The following is a 22,101-nucleotide window of genomic DNA, read 5'->3' as shown; positions in this document are numbered from 1 at the left end:
TATATATATATATATATATATAATGTTAGAAATCAAACTACCCTTTCATCACATTGTCAGCGACAGGTAAATACACTTGCGTGATTATGTGGACCGTGGCTCTCTCGGTTTCCTAGGTAACCAAATATTACTCCGCCGCTGCTGTATACTGCTTATAAATACAGGGAACAAATTATAACTAATGCAATGTGATGAAAGGGTAGTTTGATTTCTAACATTATTATCTCAACAGACATTTACATCGATAGTCTGGCGTTATAATTTATTTGCTTTTGGTGTACTGTGGAGTGGGTAAAACTGTTTTTAATGGCAGGCTAACGCGTGCACCGTTGACTCGCGTTAGCCTAGCACCGGCGAACTATCCAAAAGTAAGGACTGGATGATTTTTTTTGAAAACTGTCTCACTGATGAATAACAACCAGGCTTGGCCAAACAAAGAAAAAACGTAAAATTAAAGTTAAAATATCTTAATTTAAATAATGTTTACAGAAATTTTCATTAACCATTTGAAAGAAAAACACTTATTTACAGGTATTTCCTTTACTGTAAAATGCAGATCTATAGCAAAATCATTCATGAGGTAATGAGGCATGAGCTAATGTAATCTAGACATCATTGCGTTAGTGATTACACAGTTATTACCTTTAAATAAAGCAACATGCAGCATAACATCAGTATTTTCTGACGCACAGAAATGGTGACCCACAAAATCAGACAACAGAAACCCTTTAAATCCCAACAGAACGTCAAACACTAACAGATCGCAGCACTAATCACAATCCATCTTAACTTTATTCTTTCAAGTTCTTATGGTTTGAAGAGTGGCCTTTTATTGTGGCCAGCCCAGTGGCGCCTCCAGAAATTTTTCATGGCGGTGGCCAGATGGGGCCACTTAAAATCTTGGGGTGGCACACCAAAACTATGAACCATAATTTCAGATTTTTTTCTACTGTTGTAGTAAACCGGCCTGTAGAAAACTATCAGAAAGACTTAAAGAAACTCCTACTGATATACTATATGATGGTTTATTGTGTTATATTTAATGTTACTAATGATATAATATGCATAGACTAATAACAGTACAGTTAACATTTTGAGTTGCACAACAATTCTGTTTTATTTTGCAATTATATTTGGCATAAGGTGTACATTTATTGCAAACAAAACAGTTACTGGGGAAAAGCAGATACTGGCAGACACAAATATATTATATTTATATATTAATGTCAAGAATTCAGAAGTGTATATATTTATATAGCCTACACTACAAAGAAATAATATACAATTAAATTATGCTTATTTAAAATGTATTGAGCAGGCTAGGTATAAAAAATATAGGCTTTTAATAATCTTTCAGTGCGCAAAACCATGATAATATGAAATGCTTCAAAACAGAGCACACAAAGCGCGTATGCGCATCGCGGATGCAGAATGATGTGCTCAAAGCAACATGGAGTCACAGTGTGCAGCGCTGCGCTGCACAAGTGAGCATAAAGTTCACGGCACAAAGCGAAGAAATGTCGAGCGCACAAATCCTAGAGTGTATCTGTCCAACAGTTTATTGATCATTTGTTTCACAGTTTAAAAATTCCAGTTATTGTGCGTTTGATGTCGATTCATAGTCCTTGTGATGTGTGTGATCTAACAAGCACACGGTAGTGAGTCGTTTAAAAACAGCAACAAACTCCAACAAAATAAAGTCATTTTATGCAAATCCACAACCTTTTATCTACAGATAATGCATTATAATGTGCATATATCCAGGGGCGGATCTAGAAAAATATTTATGGGGTGGCGAAAGGGGGGCAGGAATTTTTGAGGGGTGGCAAAATATGGCAGACGTATATATACTGAATTTAATCACAGTTAAATTGGCCATAACTTTTAATTTGTTGCTGCCAATAGGGATAGGTATCATTCGTTATTACTACTCTTACCAATACTCCTTATCGATCCGGTACTTTAACGGTATTCTTATCGGTTATTTTTGTTATATCAAAAAAAAGGGAAAAAAATAAATAAAAATAGAACACAATTAATATTGTTTTATATTTTGAAATGTAAAATAAATATCTATAGCAAAAGAAAAAGCAATGCTTTAACAAAACAAATAAAACATACGTTATGCAGAAGGGTGCAGGCTTTTGTGTTTTATATTCAGAAGACATAGGACACCAAAAAACAAAGTACAAACACATGGTCAAACAAACAAAAAAGTATACAATTAAACAAATATACAAATTATACAGTATATCCAGTGCTTTAATTTCAGTAATGTCTACTGACATTACTGTTCAGGAGTAATATGGGCTAAAAAGACATCTAATAAAGTCAGATTTAAAATAACACTGCATAGTTTATCATAGATAGATTAAAGCTTATATAATTCAAGAGCTGCGACTGATTTTTTCTTTGCCTTTTGTTATTTGATTCACATTAATGGAGCAATCGTCAGCAGGATTATTAGACTGCTGCATCTTTAAGACCAAATGCAGATCTAATCATTATTACGCATCATATTTTCTCCCAACTATTAACGCCCATTCTTAATCCTATTGTATTTGTTATTTCCCCAGTTGTAACCTGGTTTCATTGCTGTGATATCTGAGAGGAATTGGATTTAATAGGACTGCTTAGCTAATCAAATGATCGATCTCCTAACTGGCACTGTATTGTGTGTTGTAACGTAACGTACGTCTGCGTAACGGCGACCATCAGTAAACGTTATGGATACAAACAATATTTTATATTTTTTATTAAGCTGTTCTTGTCTTTACTAAAATAAAAATTAGGCTAATCAAAGGGAAGAGTGCTCTTACAAATCACGAGGGAGCGATTTGACCGCTGATTTTGGCTAACGTTATCGACTCGCTGTTTTTGCTGATGCTGAATCGTCTTTAGCATACAATACATTCATTACAAATGTAACTTTAAGTTAAACGTGTATTTAAACTACACCTGGGGAAACTCACTTCACCTTCAGAGGCTCTGGGGCAGCTCGGTCTCTCCAGTCGGGTTGCAAGTCACTGCGTACTGCAGACAGATGCACTGCCGTGCTAGTGATGGGTGAAACCATTGTGAGGGGGAGGGTATTCTAAATCGGCGATTTCTGTTTGAGAGGAGTTTGTTGCGGGTCTCCTTGGCCTTCAACGTGTAGCTATGAACATAAAATATACTTAAAAAATATAATCTGATTTATAAATGGGGTGGCAACAGGGGTGGCCAGACTGTATCCCAGGGGTGGCAGCTGCCACCCTTTGCCACCCCGTAGATCCGCCACTGAAATTGGAGAGTTTTACCATGCATCCAACCGGAAGAGGCGCGCGCGCTGTTTGAATACTGAATGGAGAATGATTGACCGCCACAGAGGAGCGAAAACGAGTTTCCATAAACTTAAATGATGTAGGCCTAAATAGACTTCAGTCCCTCACATTAAGCTATGGAATGACTTCAGATGACTTTGTCACCCAAACTGACGCGGTAGTCTTCTTCGTCTTCTTTCTTAACTTCTTTTGAAATTGTTGACCGACGGGCACGCGCTGAGCTGTTGCTGTCTGAGCGCGCAACACATAGACTGTAAAAGGGCGCAACAGCGGCATTGACGGAGGGGCGGGGGCTATTTTTTTTACAGTCTATGGGCGGGGGAGTACTGGCTACTGTGTGCGATGGAAGGTCTAGAGCGGCCTGCCTGGCTGTGCATTAGGGATGAAATGCATAACTGATGCTACTAAAATTTATACTGGCCAGCGGGGTGGCCAGTGGGGTGGCCAGGAGTCGGCCAAGGGTGGCCACGGCCACCCCTGGCCACCCCCTGGTGGCGCCATTGGGCCAGCCTAAGGCACACCTGTGCAATAATCATGCTGTCTAATCAGCATCTTGATGCCACACCTGTGAGGTGGATGGATTATCTCGGCAAAGGAGAAGTGCTCACTAACACAGATTTAGGGTGCTTTCACACTGGCAGTTTAGTTGGGAACGGGGCACGGTTCGCATGAAAAATCTCTAATGTGAACGCTGTCATGCGGACCCGGGTGTGCACTGGGGTACTGAACCCAAGACTGCCTGGAGGAGGTGGTCTGAGTTCGGTTGCACTCGAACTGTGCCACGGTTCACATGAATGTGAAAGCAACACGGACTCGGGTGCGCGCTTGTTCAGGAAGTAAAGTGACCTACATTATTATGTATTTAGTTAAATAAAATACATGTAAGGGATGATAGTGTTGATGATTTCCCTTGGACAAGAGCGAAAGTGAGCCTGCAGTGTATTTGCGCATAGCGCGTGGAATCAGGGCAACAAATTAATGGAAATCCACTGTCTCCTCAAAAGAGTCCGTTTGCAAGCAGCAGAAAGCCACCTTATGACACACAGTAAACCTGTGTTGTTCACTCAGCTGCACATAATAGCACCAAATTAATAAACACAATATACTGACCCACGTTCTGTTTTCTATCATGTGCCGTGCACGTTTGCGATGACGTAAGATGCACGCGAACGCACCAGGGTTCGGTAGAATGAATTTGAGTGTGAAACCAGACCAACGCTGCAGGGGGCGCCGGGAACAAACACTCTCGGGCTCGGACCGTAGCAAACGAGCCCAGTGTGAAAGCAGCCTTTCACAGATTTGTGAGCAATATTTGAGAGAAATAGGCCTTTTGTGTACATAGAAAAAGCCTTAGATCTTTGAGCTCAGCTCATGAAGAATGGGGGCAGAAAATCAAGTGTTGCGTTTATAATTTTGTTCAGTGTGTGTGTGTATGTGTATATAAAAATTCACATATATACTCAGAGATTAGACACTGGATGAGATCAGCGAATCAGGCCATTATATAATGATTATATGATCAATAAGTAGACAACTTAAATTTCTCTTGCACTTTTGGTATAACAAACATGCTTTAGAAACACACAATTAAAGCACCCAGAGAAAAAAATATATTAAAAAGTCAAGGGTCAAGAGCCCAACTAAAGAAAACTCTGATCTCCATAATGGTGACTTCAAACTTGATTATTTTCAATAAAACATCAACATCTAAACCGCTGTTAATTTCATATAAGAACGTTTGTATGAAAGAATAAAGTCAAACTGGATTGTAATAAGTGAAGATGTTGCGGTCTTGAGAGATGTCAGTGTTTGTTCTGTTGCTGTCAGTCATTTCAGTTTTTTTTTAACGATTTTTTTACAGTCAAGATATTTGATCGTAATTCAGGAAATAACTGTAAAATAATTATTATTCTGTAAAGTGTTTAATTCAAATTTTAGTTGCACTTTTTAGGATATTTTTCTTTAACGTTTTTTTTTTGTCATTTGACGTTTTTTATTTTTTACAGAGAGCAGTGATGACACAACTGTCTATTTGCACCATCTGGTGGTGATTTTGCAAACTATTATTTGATTTTTAGCAAATTATAATTTTACATACATTTGTAGGTAATTTAAGAAAATAGAAATAAATACAGTTATGTATTAAACATTTTAATTACTGTAATTCTGATTGGTCTGTTGTTTGACGCACGGCCAGGCCAACCACAGGTAGGGTAGAGTGGGGAAAACGCCCCCCTTAAGGAAAATGTGACATTACAGTGAAACAAAACATAAATGTGACTAGAATTGCCATCCCGGTTTTGAGTGACTATGGCAGGAGTTATTCACCAAATATTAAAATTGCTCAGCCTTCATAATTAATTAGTATTTTCACTGAAAAATATTTTTGTACAAAGGGGGAGTTTTGCCCCAGCGGTGGGGTAAAACACCCCCAAGGTGGGGTAAAATGCCCCCTTTCTTACCAACCAGTTTGCTTCATAGATCAACAGCAAAATTAACAGACAATAGTTTTTAATCTCTAAAAGTAAAAGGCAAGTAATGTATCAACATGTATATATATTAATATTTATTTCAGCAATGTCCAAAATAGCCATATTTAACTACCTTCCATCAGTGAGCTAACTTTGCTAGCAAGCTAGCTAGTTAATGCTCACTTGAGGTAATTTTTTCATGTTTTGTTCAAATATTTTGATTTTACCACCTAGTTATACTGCATTAAGTGTAAAACAAAGGATTTGATAGACATAAATATTTTATTATAGTAATTATGATAGAGAGAAACTATGCCCCCAGGGGGGCGTTTTACCCCACAAGCTATGAGTTTAAAAAAAAAAAAAAACTTTTTTTTAAAATATAATTATATTCCTTATAAATAGCATATGATCTCAAACTACAGACTTCACTATTCATCTATCATACACCACTGTGATATCCTGCAGAACAATATTCTCTTAAACACTTGTTTACAAATATCTGAAAATTATAGCATTTACCATGTAATCCACTTCTCTTCAAATATGTCGCTGGTGTCAGCTTCTCCATAGAGATTTGTATATCCCCGTTATCAACGTAGTGCATAGCAACAGTAAAAATGTATTTTGAACACTTTTAGTGGTTATTTTGGGAAAAAACAGGTGGGGGGGGGGGGGGGGCGTTTCCCCCCACTCTACCCTAACTAGGGTACATGATGTATCCTGCTGGTGATGCTCACAAGTAATGTTAATAAAACACCTGTAATGTTGGACATTGCTGAGGGAAATGTTATCCGGCCTTATATGATCGAGTCGGACTCAGATCCCGAATCGGCGACGACAGGAGACAATTAACAACCACCTCCTCAAACACACTTACAAAAGGATATTTCAGAATGGTGATTCATGTTTTAATTATTATTTTTTTTTTACTTTTGGCATTAGTGTAAGAGGCAGTATTATAATTTATAATTACCATTACATCAATGCACGCAGATTTGACGTTAACGGAAATGTAAACGTTAAGGTTACCCATGTAGCCTAAGTTAGTTCTCATGCCAGCCAACAAGGTTACGAAACCTCTCAGAGATCAAACCCACCAGTCGACCCGTCACTAAACCGGACTCAGAGTGTGGAGATTTTGTTTTGGTGTGACTTTGCTGTGGAAAGCAACCCTCTTTTGCTTTTGTCTTATACCTGTAGGTTTTTAGTTTTAATGCTCCAAGTACAATTTTGCTTCATTTTGGTTTTGGAAGAGACTAAACATGAGGATTCGATTTTAATCGAATGAGTTCATGATATCAAGAGAAATTAATTAGGAAACTCATGCTCATCATCAAACTGATATATTTTGGTTACAAATTTGATCTGTTCTTCTTTAAATGATTATTTTGCTGAGAAATACAACAGATGTGCTGATATTTGTAGAATTTTTTTTCCCATTTTCTTCAATAGTCACTGTATGTTTACAGTGTCTCTCATTAAATATGACCGATTTTGATACGAGTGAATTCTTGAGATTTAATGTGAATGGATTGCTGTATTATCAAAATATAAAGTGGCCAGACTCTATATAAAATTACAATTTCTAATGTTTAATATGCAGATGATAATAGCCCAGATCTTTCACAACATGGATTGCTATTCTTCTTTTGCAGGATAAAAAAAATAACTTGTTTTCTTGGTAACTAGTTTGTGAATACTTTACTGAATGAATAAACAGTCAATGGGAAAATAAACCTTGTGTTATACAGTTGATTGGCTTCTTTTCAAACTGTGAACTTTCATTTGTAGTGATATTATCACTCCCTCCAGGAAATAAACGACACCACGGTTCTGGTTACTGATGGATTTATTGCTCTTGTCATCCTTTTGTCCGCCATCACATTCACCATCAATGAAATCCACCGTCAAACTACAGTATGACAATATAAAGATAATCACGTTCACATACACTATAAAGAGTTAAATACAAATACACTCGGGAATACAAACGTAATACACATACCTCGCTGGCTGCACACAACCAAGAGGGAATGAGTTCACTTGAAAATACCCGGTTCAAAAAACAAAAATGAAAAACATCTTCTTTACTTCTTAACTCAAAACACGTGTAACTTTAATCCACACACGGAGAATAATTTCTGACCAAATATGTGTTTTTCCTGTTGCACCCTTAAAAGTGTCAGAGTGCAACGCAAAATGTACTTTAGTTCCTAGTTAAGCTAAACACTCAATATTCATGAATGGATTAAACAAATATAACAAAAACATGTTAAATAACAGAAATAATATGTATGGCAGTTATACTCCCACCAAATGACTATTTTGTCATTTCACCTCAGAATTGAAATCCTTTTACACCTTAATTTCAACCCTATAGTATGCCTTAAACCTTGCAGAAACAAAATGCTGTATTCATGAAATGGCAACCATAACCTTTATTCTGCTTCAAGCAGTAAAACTGTCTTTTGTACAGGCCTATCAAGGTAGACTGGCTTGGAAATTCGTTTTCCTTGGCTGTCTAAGGTCGAGTCACTAATTAACAGTTTCACCTTTCGAACCTTTCCATCAGTGCTCGGATACACCTCTGTTACCCTTGCCAATCTCCATTGGTTACGTGGAGAACTGTCCTCCTGCAGGATGACAATGTCGTTAACCTTCGTATTTCTCTTCTCTTTCTGCCATATTTGTCTTTGCTGAAGATTAAGGAGATATTCCTTCTTCCACCTTGTCCAAAATTCGTTTGCCAAAAACTGCACCTGGCGCCATCTCTTGCGCAAGAATAGATCCTGACTCACAAATTCACCTGGAGGTGGGAATACTATGTTAGACTTCATCATAAGAATATGATTGGGCGTGAGAGGTTCAAGGCTTGTTGGGTCATTTAAATGCTCGATTGTCAGAGGTCTGCTATTTATAATAGCCATTACTTCATACAGAAAGGTTCTGAGCGAGGCACTGTCGAGTCGTTTAGCAGACTGGTCAAGGATTGCGGTTAAAACACTTCTGATCGTCCTTATCTGTCTTTCCCATACGCCTCCCATGTGGCTTGATGATGGGAAGTTCATTATGAACTCACATCCGTGTTCCTTCAACTGTTCATGGTCCAAATTCTTCATTGCATTCATGAACTCTCCTCTTGCACCTACGAAGTTAGTGCCTTGATCACATCTCAACTGTCTTACATGTCCGCGTATCGCAATGAATGCGCGCAATGCGTTGATAAAGGCATCTGTAGTGAGGTCATCAAGCATTTCAATATGTATGGCTCTAGAGCACATACAGGTGAAAATAAGACCATATTTCTTTAGTTCCTTTCTTGCTTCCTTCACATAGAACGGTCCAAAGCAATCTATGCCACAATATGTGAAAGGAGGTGTCATTTCCATTCTTTCCTCTGGCAAATCTGCCATTTTTGGATCTTGTGTGTTCCTTCTGTACTTTCTGCATGTTGTGCACTTGTAAATTTGTGAGGCAACTGCACTGCTGCATCCTATGACCCATACTCCATTGGATCGCAATTCGTTGGCAGTTATTCCTCTTCCTTGATGATGCACCTTTTGATGGTAGTGCTTAATAAGCAACGATGATACATGACTCTTATTTGGCACAATGGCAGGATGTTTAACATGTGGATGAAGAACAGATCTCGTCAAACGTCCTCCAACCCTAAGCACACCATGCTCATCTACAAACGGACTCAGTTTGTGTAGTTTGTTTACTTTGTCTTGCTTTATACCTCTGATTTCACTGCTGAATGCTTCCCTCTGAACCAACTTGATTATAAACAGCTCTGCTTCTTTTCGTTCCTCAATACTTGTAGCTCCACTTACTTTATCTTTGATGCCCTTGATCTGCTTAGCATGGCGCTTTAGAAGAGCGATAGCCTTGACAGCTCTTTTCCAGTCAGAGAACTTTGCTAGGCGGTCTAACAATGACCTCTCCTCCCTCACCTTGGTGTTGAGTACCAGGGCCTTTCGAAGTTCCGGATCATCATCATAGACTTCTCCCACCATAGCATCTCCTCTGGGTAGCTCTCTTTCCCATAAAAAATCTGGGCCAGTGAACCAATTTGAAGCAACAAGCTGATCTGCGGAGAGACCTCTCGACGCATGATCCGCAGGATTATCTTCAGACTTTACAAAGTGCCATTGTTCAGGATCTGTAGTGGACTTGATTCTTTGGATTCTGTTCGCTACAAACACATGAAACCGTCTGGCATCATTGTTTATATAGCCGAGGACGACCTTTGAGTCAGTCCAAAAATGTTCTTGAAGACCCTCTATTTCCAGCTCATTTCTGAGCACAACACTTGTTCTTGCTGCAACAACTGCAGCCGACAACTCAAGCCGTGGCACTGTGGTTACTTTGGTAGGAGCAACTCGTGCTTTTCCCATGACTAGAGCGCAGTGAACATCTCCCTTGACGTCGACTGCTCTGAGGTAAGTACATTGCCCATAACCGATGACGCTTGCATCTGAGAAGTGGTGAAGTTCGTACTGCTTGACATCCTTGAAGTTGTCTGGGATATAGCACCTTCTTATCCTTACATTAGATAAGTTTCGAAGATCTTGTAGCCACATTTCCCACTGTGCTCTCAGCTCTTGTGGGAGTGGCTCATCCCAAGTTACTTTGTCTCGACACAATTGTTGTAGGATCTGTTTTCCACGGAGAATAAAAGGCGCTACGAATCCCAAAGGATCATAGATGGAAGCTACTGTAGAAAGTACTCCTCTTCTGGTATTTGGGTGTTCCTTGACAGTCACTCTGAACTGGAAGTCATCAGAGGATACACACCATAGAACGCCAAGAGCTCTTTCCATGAGTGGCTCACCCAAAGCCATATCCATGTCTTTGACACTTTCAGCACACTCGTCCTTCGGTATTGATTTCATTACCTCCTTGCTGTTGGAGATAAATTTGTGTAGTCTAAGCTTGCCTGTGCTGCAAAGCTCTCTCGCTTCCTTAATCAGTTGGATTGCTTCAGCGTCAGATGTTGCGCACACCAGTCCATCGTCAACATAAAAATTCCTTTGGATAAACTTAACAGTGCTTGGGTTAAATTCATCCTGACCTTGAGCGGCTAGATGCTTAAGTCCAAAATTGGCACATCCAGGTGAGGAGGCTGCCCCAAATAGGTGGACCTTCATCCGAAAAATTGAGGGTGGAGACTCTAGATCACCGTTCTCCCACCATAAGAACCTTAGGTAGTCTTGGTGCTCAGGCCTTACATGGAACTGGTGAAACATTTTTTCCACGTCACACATGATGGCAATCGGGCCTTTGCGAAACCTACAAAGAACTCCCACCAAGGTGTTTGTGAGCTCTGGACCAGTAAGAAGTTGGTCATTCAGTGACGTTTCCTGGAACCTTGCTGAGCAATCAAAAACAACTCGTATCTTCCCAGGCTTTTGGGGGTGATATACGCCATGGTGTGGAATATACCAGACTGGTTGATTGTCCAGCTCTTCTTCAGGGACCTTTTCTGCGTCGCCACGAGCAATGATGTCTTTCATAAACCCCAAGTAGTCAGTGCAGTATTGCTGGTCTCTCTTGAGCTTTCGTTCCAAGGACATTAGACGTTGAACAGCACATGATTTATTATTTGGTAGATTTGGTCTTTCTTGTTTGAAAGGTAAGGGCATTTCAAAATGACCGTCTTGCTTCTGTCTGATTCCGTCTTTCAGTTTAGCCAAGAAGTGAAGATCTTCTTGAGAGAAGGTTGTCTCTTCTCCACCTCTCTCACTGAAATCAGATTCCAACATCTTAATTATGTCATCTGGAGAAACCATTTCACTGACCTGGGTATTGCAGACATAGTGGACTTCTCCTTTAAGCTTGACCATTGCATTCACTTCAGGCATGACTTGTTTTACGATGATGCGGTGACTTACTCCAATTGCATCACCGTAGTGTTCACCTGGGTCACCATAACTCACTATGCTCCAACCTAAGTCAGTCTTCTGAGCAAATGGCTGGCTTTCCTCTCCACAAACGACTTCACGTGGCATTAGAGCTTGTGGGCAATTGTATCCAATCAACAGACCAATTTCACAATCATTTTGAGGTGCGATGTGGTCAGCAAGATGCTCCAAATGAGGCCATGCCTTTGCTGTCTCAGGCACTGGGATGTGTGTGCGATTAGCAGGGATGAAGTCACGAGTGTAAACTGTCGGCACTGTTAACGTCTTGGAAGAAAATAGGCCCCTTATTTGTAGACTATTAAGTCTTTTACAGTGAATGATTGTATCCTTTGACGACATCGTAGAAAGTTTTAACTTCACTTGTTCAGTGTTTGTATCAAGAACATCTGCCACTTCATCAAGAATGAATGAAGAGTCACTCTGTGTATCTAACAGAGCATAGACGAGAACTTCCTTGTCTGGATCACTTGGCGTTGACACATAGACAGGTACTATTGCCGACGTCTGTGTACTATTAGTATCTTGCACAACTCTGTTAGAGGTTGTTTCCTTTGTAACGTCTTGTGGTTGAGTTTTTTCCTTAGATTGTTCTTTCTTTAGCTCATGGTCCCTTTTTGAACGTTCTTCGTGCAGGCATGTGGGGTGCCTCTTTGAGCATGAATCGCAGACCATCCGGTTACTGCAGCTCTTAGACTGGTGACCAGGACTCAAACAGCCGAAGCACAGTTTTTCACTTTGTATAAATTTTACGCGGTCAGCAACTGGCTTCTCTCTTAATTTGTAGCACTTGTGTAAGCTGTGTCCTGTTTTTTTACAAAACAAACATGTGAGTATTTTTCTTTCACTGGTGTTTGTTGTGAAGATCTTGGCACCTACAGTTTGGTTCTTGGAGGTCGTAATGGTCTGGCTCCTGGTCTTAGCTTTATCAGACTCACTTTGCCGTAATGCATGGAAGGATGTAATGGGGTTGCAAGCGATGCTAGCCTCCATTGAAAGGAACGTCACAAAGTAACTGAAGTTTGGGAATCTTCCGTGTTCAAGTAGATATTGTGTGGCTGCTCGGTTCCATCCAGAGCTTAACCAGTCAGGTAACTTGGCAGCAAGTTTTTGATTCTCAATTCCATCATTAAGAATGTGTAGACTTTCATTGTTAGCCATAGCACTTTCACAACTGCGTAAAAGGTCCACAAATTTCCTCAACTCAGCACTCTCTCTTGAAGCTATTTTTGGCCATGCATGTAGTTTGTCACGGAAAGCCTTGGCAATTACAAAAGGTTGGCCATATCTTTCATTGAGCAGGTGCCATGCTGCATTGTATGAATCTTCTGAACCAGACAGAAAATGACCTTCTAAGGCTTCTCTAGCAGCTCCTCCGACATATTTTTGAAGAAAGAAGACTTTCTCTGCAGTTGGAATATTCTTTTTCTCTATAAGTGTCTGAAAGGATGATTTCCAATGATTAAACTTGAGTGGATCTCCACTAAAGATTGAAGGCTCTGGAATGGGTAGCCTATTTGCTGTCATAGCTTCAGCTAAGACCTTCACCAGCTCTCGCATGTCATTTTGGAGTTCACTTCTAGGAGTCACATCTCTGAGCGGTGGTGGATGCTGATCAGCAATACTCGCTTGATTGATGATCTGCATATCTGTAGGCAACTCAGCTTTAAAGTTTTGTGGTACAAAGTCTTGGGTTGGATAGAACTCATTTGCATTATACACTTGAAGCTTTGCTTTGGCTGCATTAAGCCTTTTCAACTCTTCCAAACGCTCAAGCTCTCTTTTCAAATTTTCAACTGACCTTTTTCTTGCAGCATTCTCTTCATGCTGTCTCTTTAAGAGAGCAGCCTCTTGTCTCTCTCCTTCTATCTTGCGTTCAATTTCTTCCTTTTCTCTTTGAAGACGGCGAGTTGATGCAGCTGCTTCTTGGTCTGCAACTATCAACTTATCCTTAGCTTCAAGTCTCTGCAGTTCTGCTTGGTGGCTTTCTTGCTCATCCATAATCTTCAATACAGCCTGTGTATGCGCATACTCAGCAGCAGCTTCTTGTCTTTTGGATGAGGATACAGCAGAGTGAATGGAATTAGACTTAGAATGACTGCCCTGAAATGAAACACTGGAGGTTGAAGACGCGAACACAGATGAAGCATCAGGCCAAACAATCTCCTCCTCATCTCCTTGAACCTGAGACTGTGCATTCTGTATTACAATTCTGGTGATGGATGCACATCTGTCCAACTTGCGTCTCATATCATGAGCTGGGCTGTCAATCTTTCTGTATTCATCATAAACACTGTTCAGTTCAGATTCTTCTCTTTGAATACCTTTAATGTGTTCTTGGAGGATATCACTGGGATCTTGTTTGATTACAGATTTTTTAGCCACCTTAGTCAAAACTTTCCAGCGTTCATAAACACTGTCAAAGCGAAGTAATAATCCTTTCACTTTTTCCTTCTGAAATTCCTTTCCCTTTTCTGTTAATGTTCGATCTCTTTCACTTCTACGAGGCTTTACAGACTTCTCTGACACTTGTTCTTTTTCACTTGTTTGTGACATCTTACATTATCTGGAAATTGCCTGTACTCACTTAACATTAGAGTTAACAGCAGATTTTTTTTTTTTTTTTTTTTCAAAACTGAGGTGAACAATCAAATTAAATTAGGTCAATGTCCTTTAAAATTACCCTTCAATTAAAGCAAAAACATTGTAAAGGCTTGGTCAATTACACTTGACAAAATGCTTATGGCCACATTTAAGTGAACATGCTTAGAAAATAATAAAACTTCAAAAACTGAAAGATATTGGCTTGCTTAAATGTGCACAAAATAATTCTCCTTTTTCAAATTGTCACTTACTTTCTTCAATAGACAATATCAATAAATTCCCCTTATACAATTTAAACCACAGTAGTTATTAAGGTTACAAACAGTCCTTTGTAGTGTTCAAACTTATTGTCACCTTTCAGAACACAAGCTTAAGTGTCTGACTTATGGACGTCTTAATGAAACACTGATCACTGCAGATCCTTAATGTTAAACATGGGCTTATCTGTGTTAAATCCCGTCTTGCGACAAATCCGGTTAAATCCGCGTTGTGACACAGCAGGTCCGGGCCGGGCACGAGCAGGTTCGGGAACGTTGACGCAGGTTCGAGTTTTACTATCACTCCCTCCAGGAAATAAACGACACCACGGTTCTGGTTACTGATGGATTTATTGCTCTTGTCATCCTTTTGTCCGCCATCACATTCACCATCAATGAAATCCACCGTCAAACTACAGTATGACAATATAAAGATAATCACGTTCACATACACTATAAAGAGTTAAATACAAATACACTCGGGAATACAAACGTAATACACATACCTCGCTGGCTGCACACAACCAAGAGGGAATGAGTTCACTTGAAAATACCCGGTTCAAAAAACAAAAATGAAAAACATCTTCTTTACTTCTTAACTCAAAACACGTGTAACTTTAATCCACACACGGAGAATAATTTCTGACCAAATATGTGTTTTTCCTGTTGCACCCTTAAAAGTGTCAGAGTGCAACGCAAAATGTACTTTAGTTCCTAGTTAAGCTAAACACTCAATATTCATGAATGGATTAAACAAATATAACAAAAACATGTTAAATAACAGAAATAATATGTATGGCAGTTATAGATATGGTCAGGAAGAGTTTACTGCTACACAGGACATGCATCTCTAAACCAGTGATTCACAACTAAAGGGTTCATGAACATGGGCACTTAAAACCATTATTTGCCTTTGGTAAAGGAACGTAAACTAAGTATATAAAGAGATGTTTTTGGCTAATTGTGTGGATGGCATTTACAGTTAAATATAGTTTATAAAATACTGCGTCATAATAATAGTACATAATAATATATAATCAAATATTTTATGGTTAGAAAATGAGAAATATCTATGATGATGAATAAATAATGTTGCTAACTTTTTACGCATGTAACGTTAACATATAACTTAGTGTAATGTAACAGGTGATTTTGCTACTAGCCTGTTAATGGAGTCCTCATACAAATGGCGTAGAAATTAATAAGATTAATAGTTAATTAAATTTAATTAAAAGATATCATGTTCATTGTGAGTACAAACTTTAACTCTGCTAGCTAACGCTATGCTAATGTTCAGTCTACGATAAGTAAAAGACATGCGTAAAACAGATTGCCTAAGTTAGAGTAACAGAACGGAGAGTAAGTACTGTTCCATCCATAGACAGTGGTTCCATCACTAGTATACCGAAAAAAAGCGGTTTAAACCGGCGTTTGGCGAACACCTTCTGGAACTTATGACGTGATAACCCAGTTGAGTCAGTGATTGGCTGAGAGTACCCGTCACTCTAACCTAAACCAATGAAATCGGCTGCAGGGCGGGATTTACTTTTCGCTGAATGGGGTTGGCGAAAAACTCCAGATTTTACACACAACTTTTTTAACCGGGACCAAACTACATCGACGATGCGTGACTTTCTCGTAGTTATAGTAGGCCTATACCTCCTTGGCGCAAGTGAGTGTTTTAATAGTTGAACAGTTCTGGATCGTTATTATTCTACGTTATTATCTAAGTCGTATGTTTTTTTTGCTTACTTAAAGTATAACTGTATTTGACAGGTGTAGAGAGGTCGACAGGAACGTTTGTTCGACGCTTTCCCGAATGGGCTGACGCCGATAAAGTTGAATTTGTCTGTAACGGTACTAAGAAGATTGCACAGTATTGTGAAACTGGTCATCAGAGCTGTGGAAATAAGACATCTCCCGGAGTCTCGCTGGATAAGCATGGACTAACTATCACCAACTGCACCTACAATTCGTGGTCCTGTGAGGCACGGAGTTACATTCGTGACAATCAACAAACGGAGGAGTTTACTGTGGACTGCAACCGTAAGTAATTAAACGATTGTTTCATTTATGATTCTTTAGTGCAATTCAAATCGGTAAGTTACAACTAATGCTTTATTTTTGACTCGACATATAGTTGTATTGTGCACTCAGCCAGCTGTGTGTAAACTAAAGTTTACAGTGGCCGCTAATAGCGAACTTTGTTTTGAAACCGAATGAATGAGATGACTCAACAAGCCGGGTTTTCTCACCATAGACATCATATATGATGTCTATGTTTCTCACCACATACTGACAGTTCATGGCTTCATGGCAACAGCGACGCTCTTTGGCTGAATCGGTATTTGTCAGACACGTGGGTTTGTTGTGTGTGACGTCACCTGACAAAGACCGACAGGAAAGCGACTTCTCACTTGTTTAGTCCATGGTTTAGTCATTAGCACAGTACACATGTACAGTATACTGTGTCTGTTTTATATATATATATATATATATATATATATATATATATATATATATACTGTATATGTACTGCATATATATATATATTGTGTGTGTGTGTGTGTGTGTGTGTGTGTGTGTGTGTGTGTGTGTGTGTAGTAAAATAAGAATGTTTGTGTATTTTTTTTAACACTTTAAAATATATATATATTACTCATAATTGACACATCTGAAACATATACACATTTGTCTATAAAACTTTATATACTTTCCTGAAGATTTATTACTTATTTAAGAAAGTTATACAAGTTTTAATTTTGATAAGCCATTTTTTATTACCCATCTACATGTTTCTCAGTTCTTTCAACCTGTTGATGCATTAATATTCAGCAGAGCTGAAAGATGAGCGCATTGATTCTACAGTGTAGTATCATTAGTGTTAGTATTATTTAATAAAGTACACACATTTGATTACTTCTGCTTATCTGTGGTGTTCTCTTGAGCAGGTCTGCCTTCTGGTATGAATGGCCATTACCTATTAATTAACTAATAAACTACCTGACCAAGCTGACTGATTTTCATGCATTCATTTTCCAATACTGTTTTTGGTCCGGTTGTTCTTTGTAGAACATGCCACCACTTCACCCAGTCCAGGAGCTCCCATCACTTCACCCTGTCCAGGAGCTCCCATCACTTCACCCTGTCCAGGAGCTCCCATCACTTCACCCAGTCTGGGCAATAATGAGTCACAATCAGGCGCTATTGCAGCTGGGGTCACTTTGCCGATCATCTGTTTGGTGGCGCTGATGATTTTCCTTTACCTCAAGGCAAGTATTTTCAGAAGCTTAAAGAAAATCTGTGTTGGTGTTCCTTTAATCTTTATTAAAGGAATAGTTCACTCAAAAATGAAAGTTGTCATCTCTTTCTCACTCTTATATCATTGAAAATATTGTGAATCTCTAGGTTGCTTTTTCTCTACTAATGTAGATCAGGGACTCCAACTGCCAGGCTTCAAAAAGATCAACTAAAGTACAATTAATATACCATAAAAATTGTCCAGACAACCGTGTGTTATATTCCAAATCTTCAGAAGTTATCTGAGTCTGGAGAATCTGATTCTGATCTTGTATTATAATCGAGATCAAGCAAATACACTTTTAAAACACTTGAAAAGGCACTAAATGTTCCTTGTCCAAAGCACTGGAAGGAGAAAAGCTGCAAGTGTGTTGAGATGCATAAGAACATTTGTAACTATCCAAGAGGTGAACAACTAAATCTGATTTTTAGTAATAATTCTATAAAATGTTTGTCCTTGCAGGTGGATCGCTTCAAGCAACCCATTCGTGACGTCCTCAGTCATCTACAATGTAAAAATGTAAGTATTACCATATGAAAATGAAATCATTTTTTTGACTCATTTGATGGGGAGGAGCAACTAAAATAATATACGGAATATGTTCATGTGAGTGGAATGTTTGTGTATATTGTGAAAACCATTTTTAACCTCTTTGAGTGTTTTGCTTTTGACAATTTGGATTTGCTTGCCATTGCATATAAATTATATATTGCATATCACAAACTTCGTTAAACTGGACTTTGTTTATTGTAGTTTAATATTTTATGACTGCTAAATTATTGAAAACAAAGACATCCGTCACACCTTGGTTGTGCGTGTAATGTAATGTAGTTCGTACCACAGTAATCACATCTCAAGACAGATGTTTGTCCTAAAACATTTACACATATTCATTGTTTATGTGTAGAACTACGGTAATAACCTTTTCTCTCTGATTCAGTTATTTGGCCAGTGTGTTTGTGGAACTGTAACGTGGACCTGACCGTGAACTAGTCATTCAGGGGTGTGTTTCACAAAAGCATCGTTAGCCAACTATGTTCGCAAGTTCCGTCGTTATCAGCAGTTCAACGAGTCGGTGTTTCCCGAAACCATCGTTCTAACGAACATTCGCAAACAGCATCGCAGAGTTGTGTTTGAACGACACTCTCGACCTGTGGTTAGAAGCAGAGTTTCTAGTTTGCATGACATGTGGACTCAATAAATCCTTATCCTGACAAGCTGACATTCAGTACAATATATATTTTATTTAGAATACATACAAATGTCATTTATGTCTTTTAGTTTGTCAAGAGATTTAAAGCGTAGTTTTTGAAGAGTGCGCATGTGCGAACGTGCTCTAGTGCGTAAGAACGAGTCTATGACTGAATCTGGAAATAAAGAAAATAACTGAGAAAAGTGATAAATAGTCCTCAGATGCCATGTCTGTAATTTATAGCAAAACATCTAGCGTTAATTCGATCTCAAACAGATTCATTAAAAGTTATTACTCCACCACGTTCATGACATCATTAACTAACGTGGTTGAAAGACCACTTTGCGTTTCGGGAAACAGTCGTGACTAGCTAGTTGATTTCTTCAACGATTCATCGCACTATAGTAGTGAAGCAGCGAGTTACGTCATTGTACGGGAAACACACACACCAGTTCTGTAAAATTAGGACCAATTTTGAAGGTGGGAAGAGGACATTCTCAGTGACAATGATCCCTTCACGAAGGGTCCTTCCACAAGGCCGTTAGCAACATGTTCTTTCGACAGTCACTTCAAGGAAGTCGTTATTCTATATGAATTTCTGATCCTATTTGACAAATTTGGAGAGCCAGCATTCAATCTGTCGTATTATCTTTTATACACAAAAGATATATAGTACTTGTTATACAAAGTGTTTTTACAAAATAAAAATAAATTAGTATGGATATTTGCCCCTGAATGATTCTGAGGAATACTCTAACTTAAAATATTGTGTTTGTATTTACTTGCAGAGGAATCCTAACCAGGAGGAGGACAGTGAGGCGGGAGACGGGGAAGCGGGAGACAGTGAGGCGGGAGACAGTGAGGCGGGAGACAGTGAGGCGGGAGACGGGGAAGCGGGGAAGTTCCTGCCACCAGGATTGATGGTGTAAAAAGTATGTCAGACATTTACATGTATTGTGTTATTTTGTGTCATGAAGAATGTGTTTTTTCTAATTAATTTTACATTTTACAGGCCGAGAGGAATACAACATGAAGGAGATCACAGATTTGACTTTCTCCACACCTCAACCCTACTATAATGTGCAATTAGTTATCGTTTACCTCAGCATTTCCTGGCATAAGGCAGTCACCGAACAATCATCTCATCCACACTGACACTTGGGACCACAACCCGTCCCCTCTGACCACCAATGCCTCGTTATAGAGGTCTGCATCTGCATCTCATAGCTTTCCTCAAGCGTTGGCACTTGCAACGCCAAGCTCATGGGTTCGATTCCCAGGGAAAGCAAGAACTGATAAGAATGTAAATATGTACCTTGAAATGCAATATAAATTGCTTTGGATAAAAGTGTCTGCCAAATGCATAAATGTAAATGCATGGGATCAGTTCATTTCTTTCTCTGGAGTTCACACCAGTCAGTATCTTCCCATCCATACTCCGCAATTAAAAGTTGTCCTGTGCCAGATTCTGTTGCGACAGATCTGCACAACAAAGTCATAAGCTTTAAGTGCCTTTTATACTCTGAAGCATTTGCCAGCGACAGAAGTAAAATTGCAGTTTATTTATACTGTATATTAGGTCACTGTGTTTGAATGTTACATGGCTGGTTTTGTAATCCGCATATGGACCGTATTGAAGTCTTGTGCCAGCACGAGGAGGAGGCGGGCTTCCCAGCTCAATCCCTCCAAGGTTATTACCTCGTTTACTCTGTCCCCCTCAGTGTTTTTTTTTAATACATTTTTTTTAAACCATTTTCACAATTTCATGGCTGCCAGAATATTTCTTTTTTTTAAATATCTGAACACACAGTTCATGAAAGGAAAGAATACACTCCCAAAGCTTCAGTCGTTAACCCTTCCTGAGTTGACATTTCATTCAGTAATGTAAGGCAGTTTTGATTTAAATGCTGTTTCACGTTGATGATCATGTTATTGTACATGTATCTGCTTACATGTGACTGTTTACATCTGTTTCTACTGCCTCACCTGTGTTTTGATCTGGAGATTCAGGACTCTTTCAGAAGATGTGTTATCGCGCCCTCTACTGTATAACAGTGAAAACACAGATTGTCAGAAAATTCTGTAACTGGCGGGGAAAGAGTCAGCTAAACCTCTTGTTTTTTACTTGCCACTGCGGCCTTTGGCTTTTTCACTGGGGTGCTATAAAACACAAAAACTGTATTTTAAGAAGTGCTGCTTAATGTATTCAAATTTTTTAATTTTTGTAAAAAAAATGTTTACATTAACTTAACACTTGTAAATAAATGTTTATTAAATTATATACAATTTCTTGAAATAAATATCTTGTGGGCTTAATTTTTGTTGTTGGATTATTGGCTGAATACATGAAGATAACTGGTCCAGATATTTACAAGAAAATGTCAGCATTTTGAAATGAAGTTGCAGTGTTTGAGTTCTGATAACCTTTTGTTTTATTGGGGGTACAAAAGCTACAAAATATTCTGCAAAAATATCAAACAGACTTGACCTTAACTAGACCTTGACTTGAATGCAAACATTTCTATCGCATTTAATTGTAAGTATTGTTCTGTTTTTAATGTTTCTCTCATAATGGTTTCATACAGCTTTACTCTTCAGATGGTGTCACTGCAGATCACAAACCACTAGACCACTTCCTCCACTGGCACTGCTTTTCATTTTATAAGAGCTGTAATTTCATTGCACACCTTGTTTCAGAGAAGAGTGTAGTGGCTTTCCAGTAAGCCGTTGCCATTGGTAACAGGAGTGAGCAAGTTTAGAAGAACACATACAAACAGAGTCCATGCAGACGGATGGAGATGCAAACAATTGTCTTTCTTTATTGTGCTCCATTAAACATTGTGTGTAAGTGTTTGTAAACTAGGAAAAGCCACAAGAAGTTGTTTTGAGACAAAGTCCATACCTTGAAGACACAGCATAGGCCTACGTCCTTCTTTTCTGTGATTACCCAAAATGTCCGGGATTCGGCTTTTGCTTTCTGCAGTCGCATGTTTACATTATTACATTATTTGACACTGACACGTACGTGC

At 38.8% G+C, this 22,101-nt stretch overlaps 2 protein-coding genes across 3 annotated transcripts; one reads left to right on the top strand and one right to left on the bottom strand.

Moving 5' to 3' along the window:
* Positions 1-7,628: 7,628 nt before the first annotated feature.
* Positions 7,629-15,995, bottom strand: LOC308703793 (uncharacterized protein). 2 transcript variants are annotated; one of them, XR_014031737.1, is made up of 2 exons: positions 7,803-15,374; positions 7,629-7,709 (listed from the first exon to the last, which is right to left on the bottom strand). XR_014031737.1 is itself a non-coding variant. In XM_081387710.1 (2 exons), exon 2 carries the CDS (start codon positions 14,272-14,274, stop codon positions 8,236-8,238), a length of 6,039 nt encoding a protein of 2,012 aa, XP_081243836.1. In that variant the 5' UTR covers positions 14,275-14,992; positions 15,086-15,995; the 3' UTR covers positions 7,629-8,235. The 2 variants fall into 2 exon arrangements, 1 of the variants encoding a protein (XP_081243836.1); XM_081387710.1 differs by having other exon boundaries at positions 7,629-14,992; positions 15,086-15,995.
* Positions 15,996-16,145: 150 nt separating this feature from the next.
* Positions 16,146-21,386, top strand: LOC308703685 (uncharacterized protein). The gene is made up of 6 exons (XM_081387428.1): positions 16,146-16,251; positions 16,356-16,625; positions 17,652-17,851; positions 18,343-18,399; positions 19,861-20,004; positions 20,085-21,386. Exons 1-5 carry the CDS (start codon positions 16,203-16,205, stop codon positions 19,999-20,001), a joined length of 717 nt encoding a protein of 238 aa, XP_081243554.1. The 5' UTR covers positions 16,146-16,202; the 3' UTR covers positions 20,002-20,004; positions 20,085-21,386.
* Positions 21,387-22,101: the final 715 nt, after the last annotated feature.

The sequence above is a fragment of the Scardinius erythrophthalmus genome (assembly GCF_964197995.2).
Source record: "Scardinius erythrophthalmus genome assembly, chromosome: 15".
In the NCBI taxonomy this organism is placed as follows: domain Eukaryota; kingdom Metazoa; phylum Chordata; class Actinopteri; order Cypriniformes; family Leuciscidae; genus Scardinius; species Scardinius erythrophthalmus.
The sequence above is the reverse complement of the archived record's forward strand: the minus strand, read 5'-3'. Positions and strand labels throughout refer to the sequence as shown.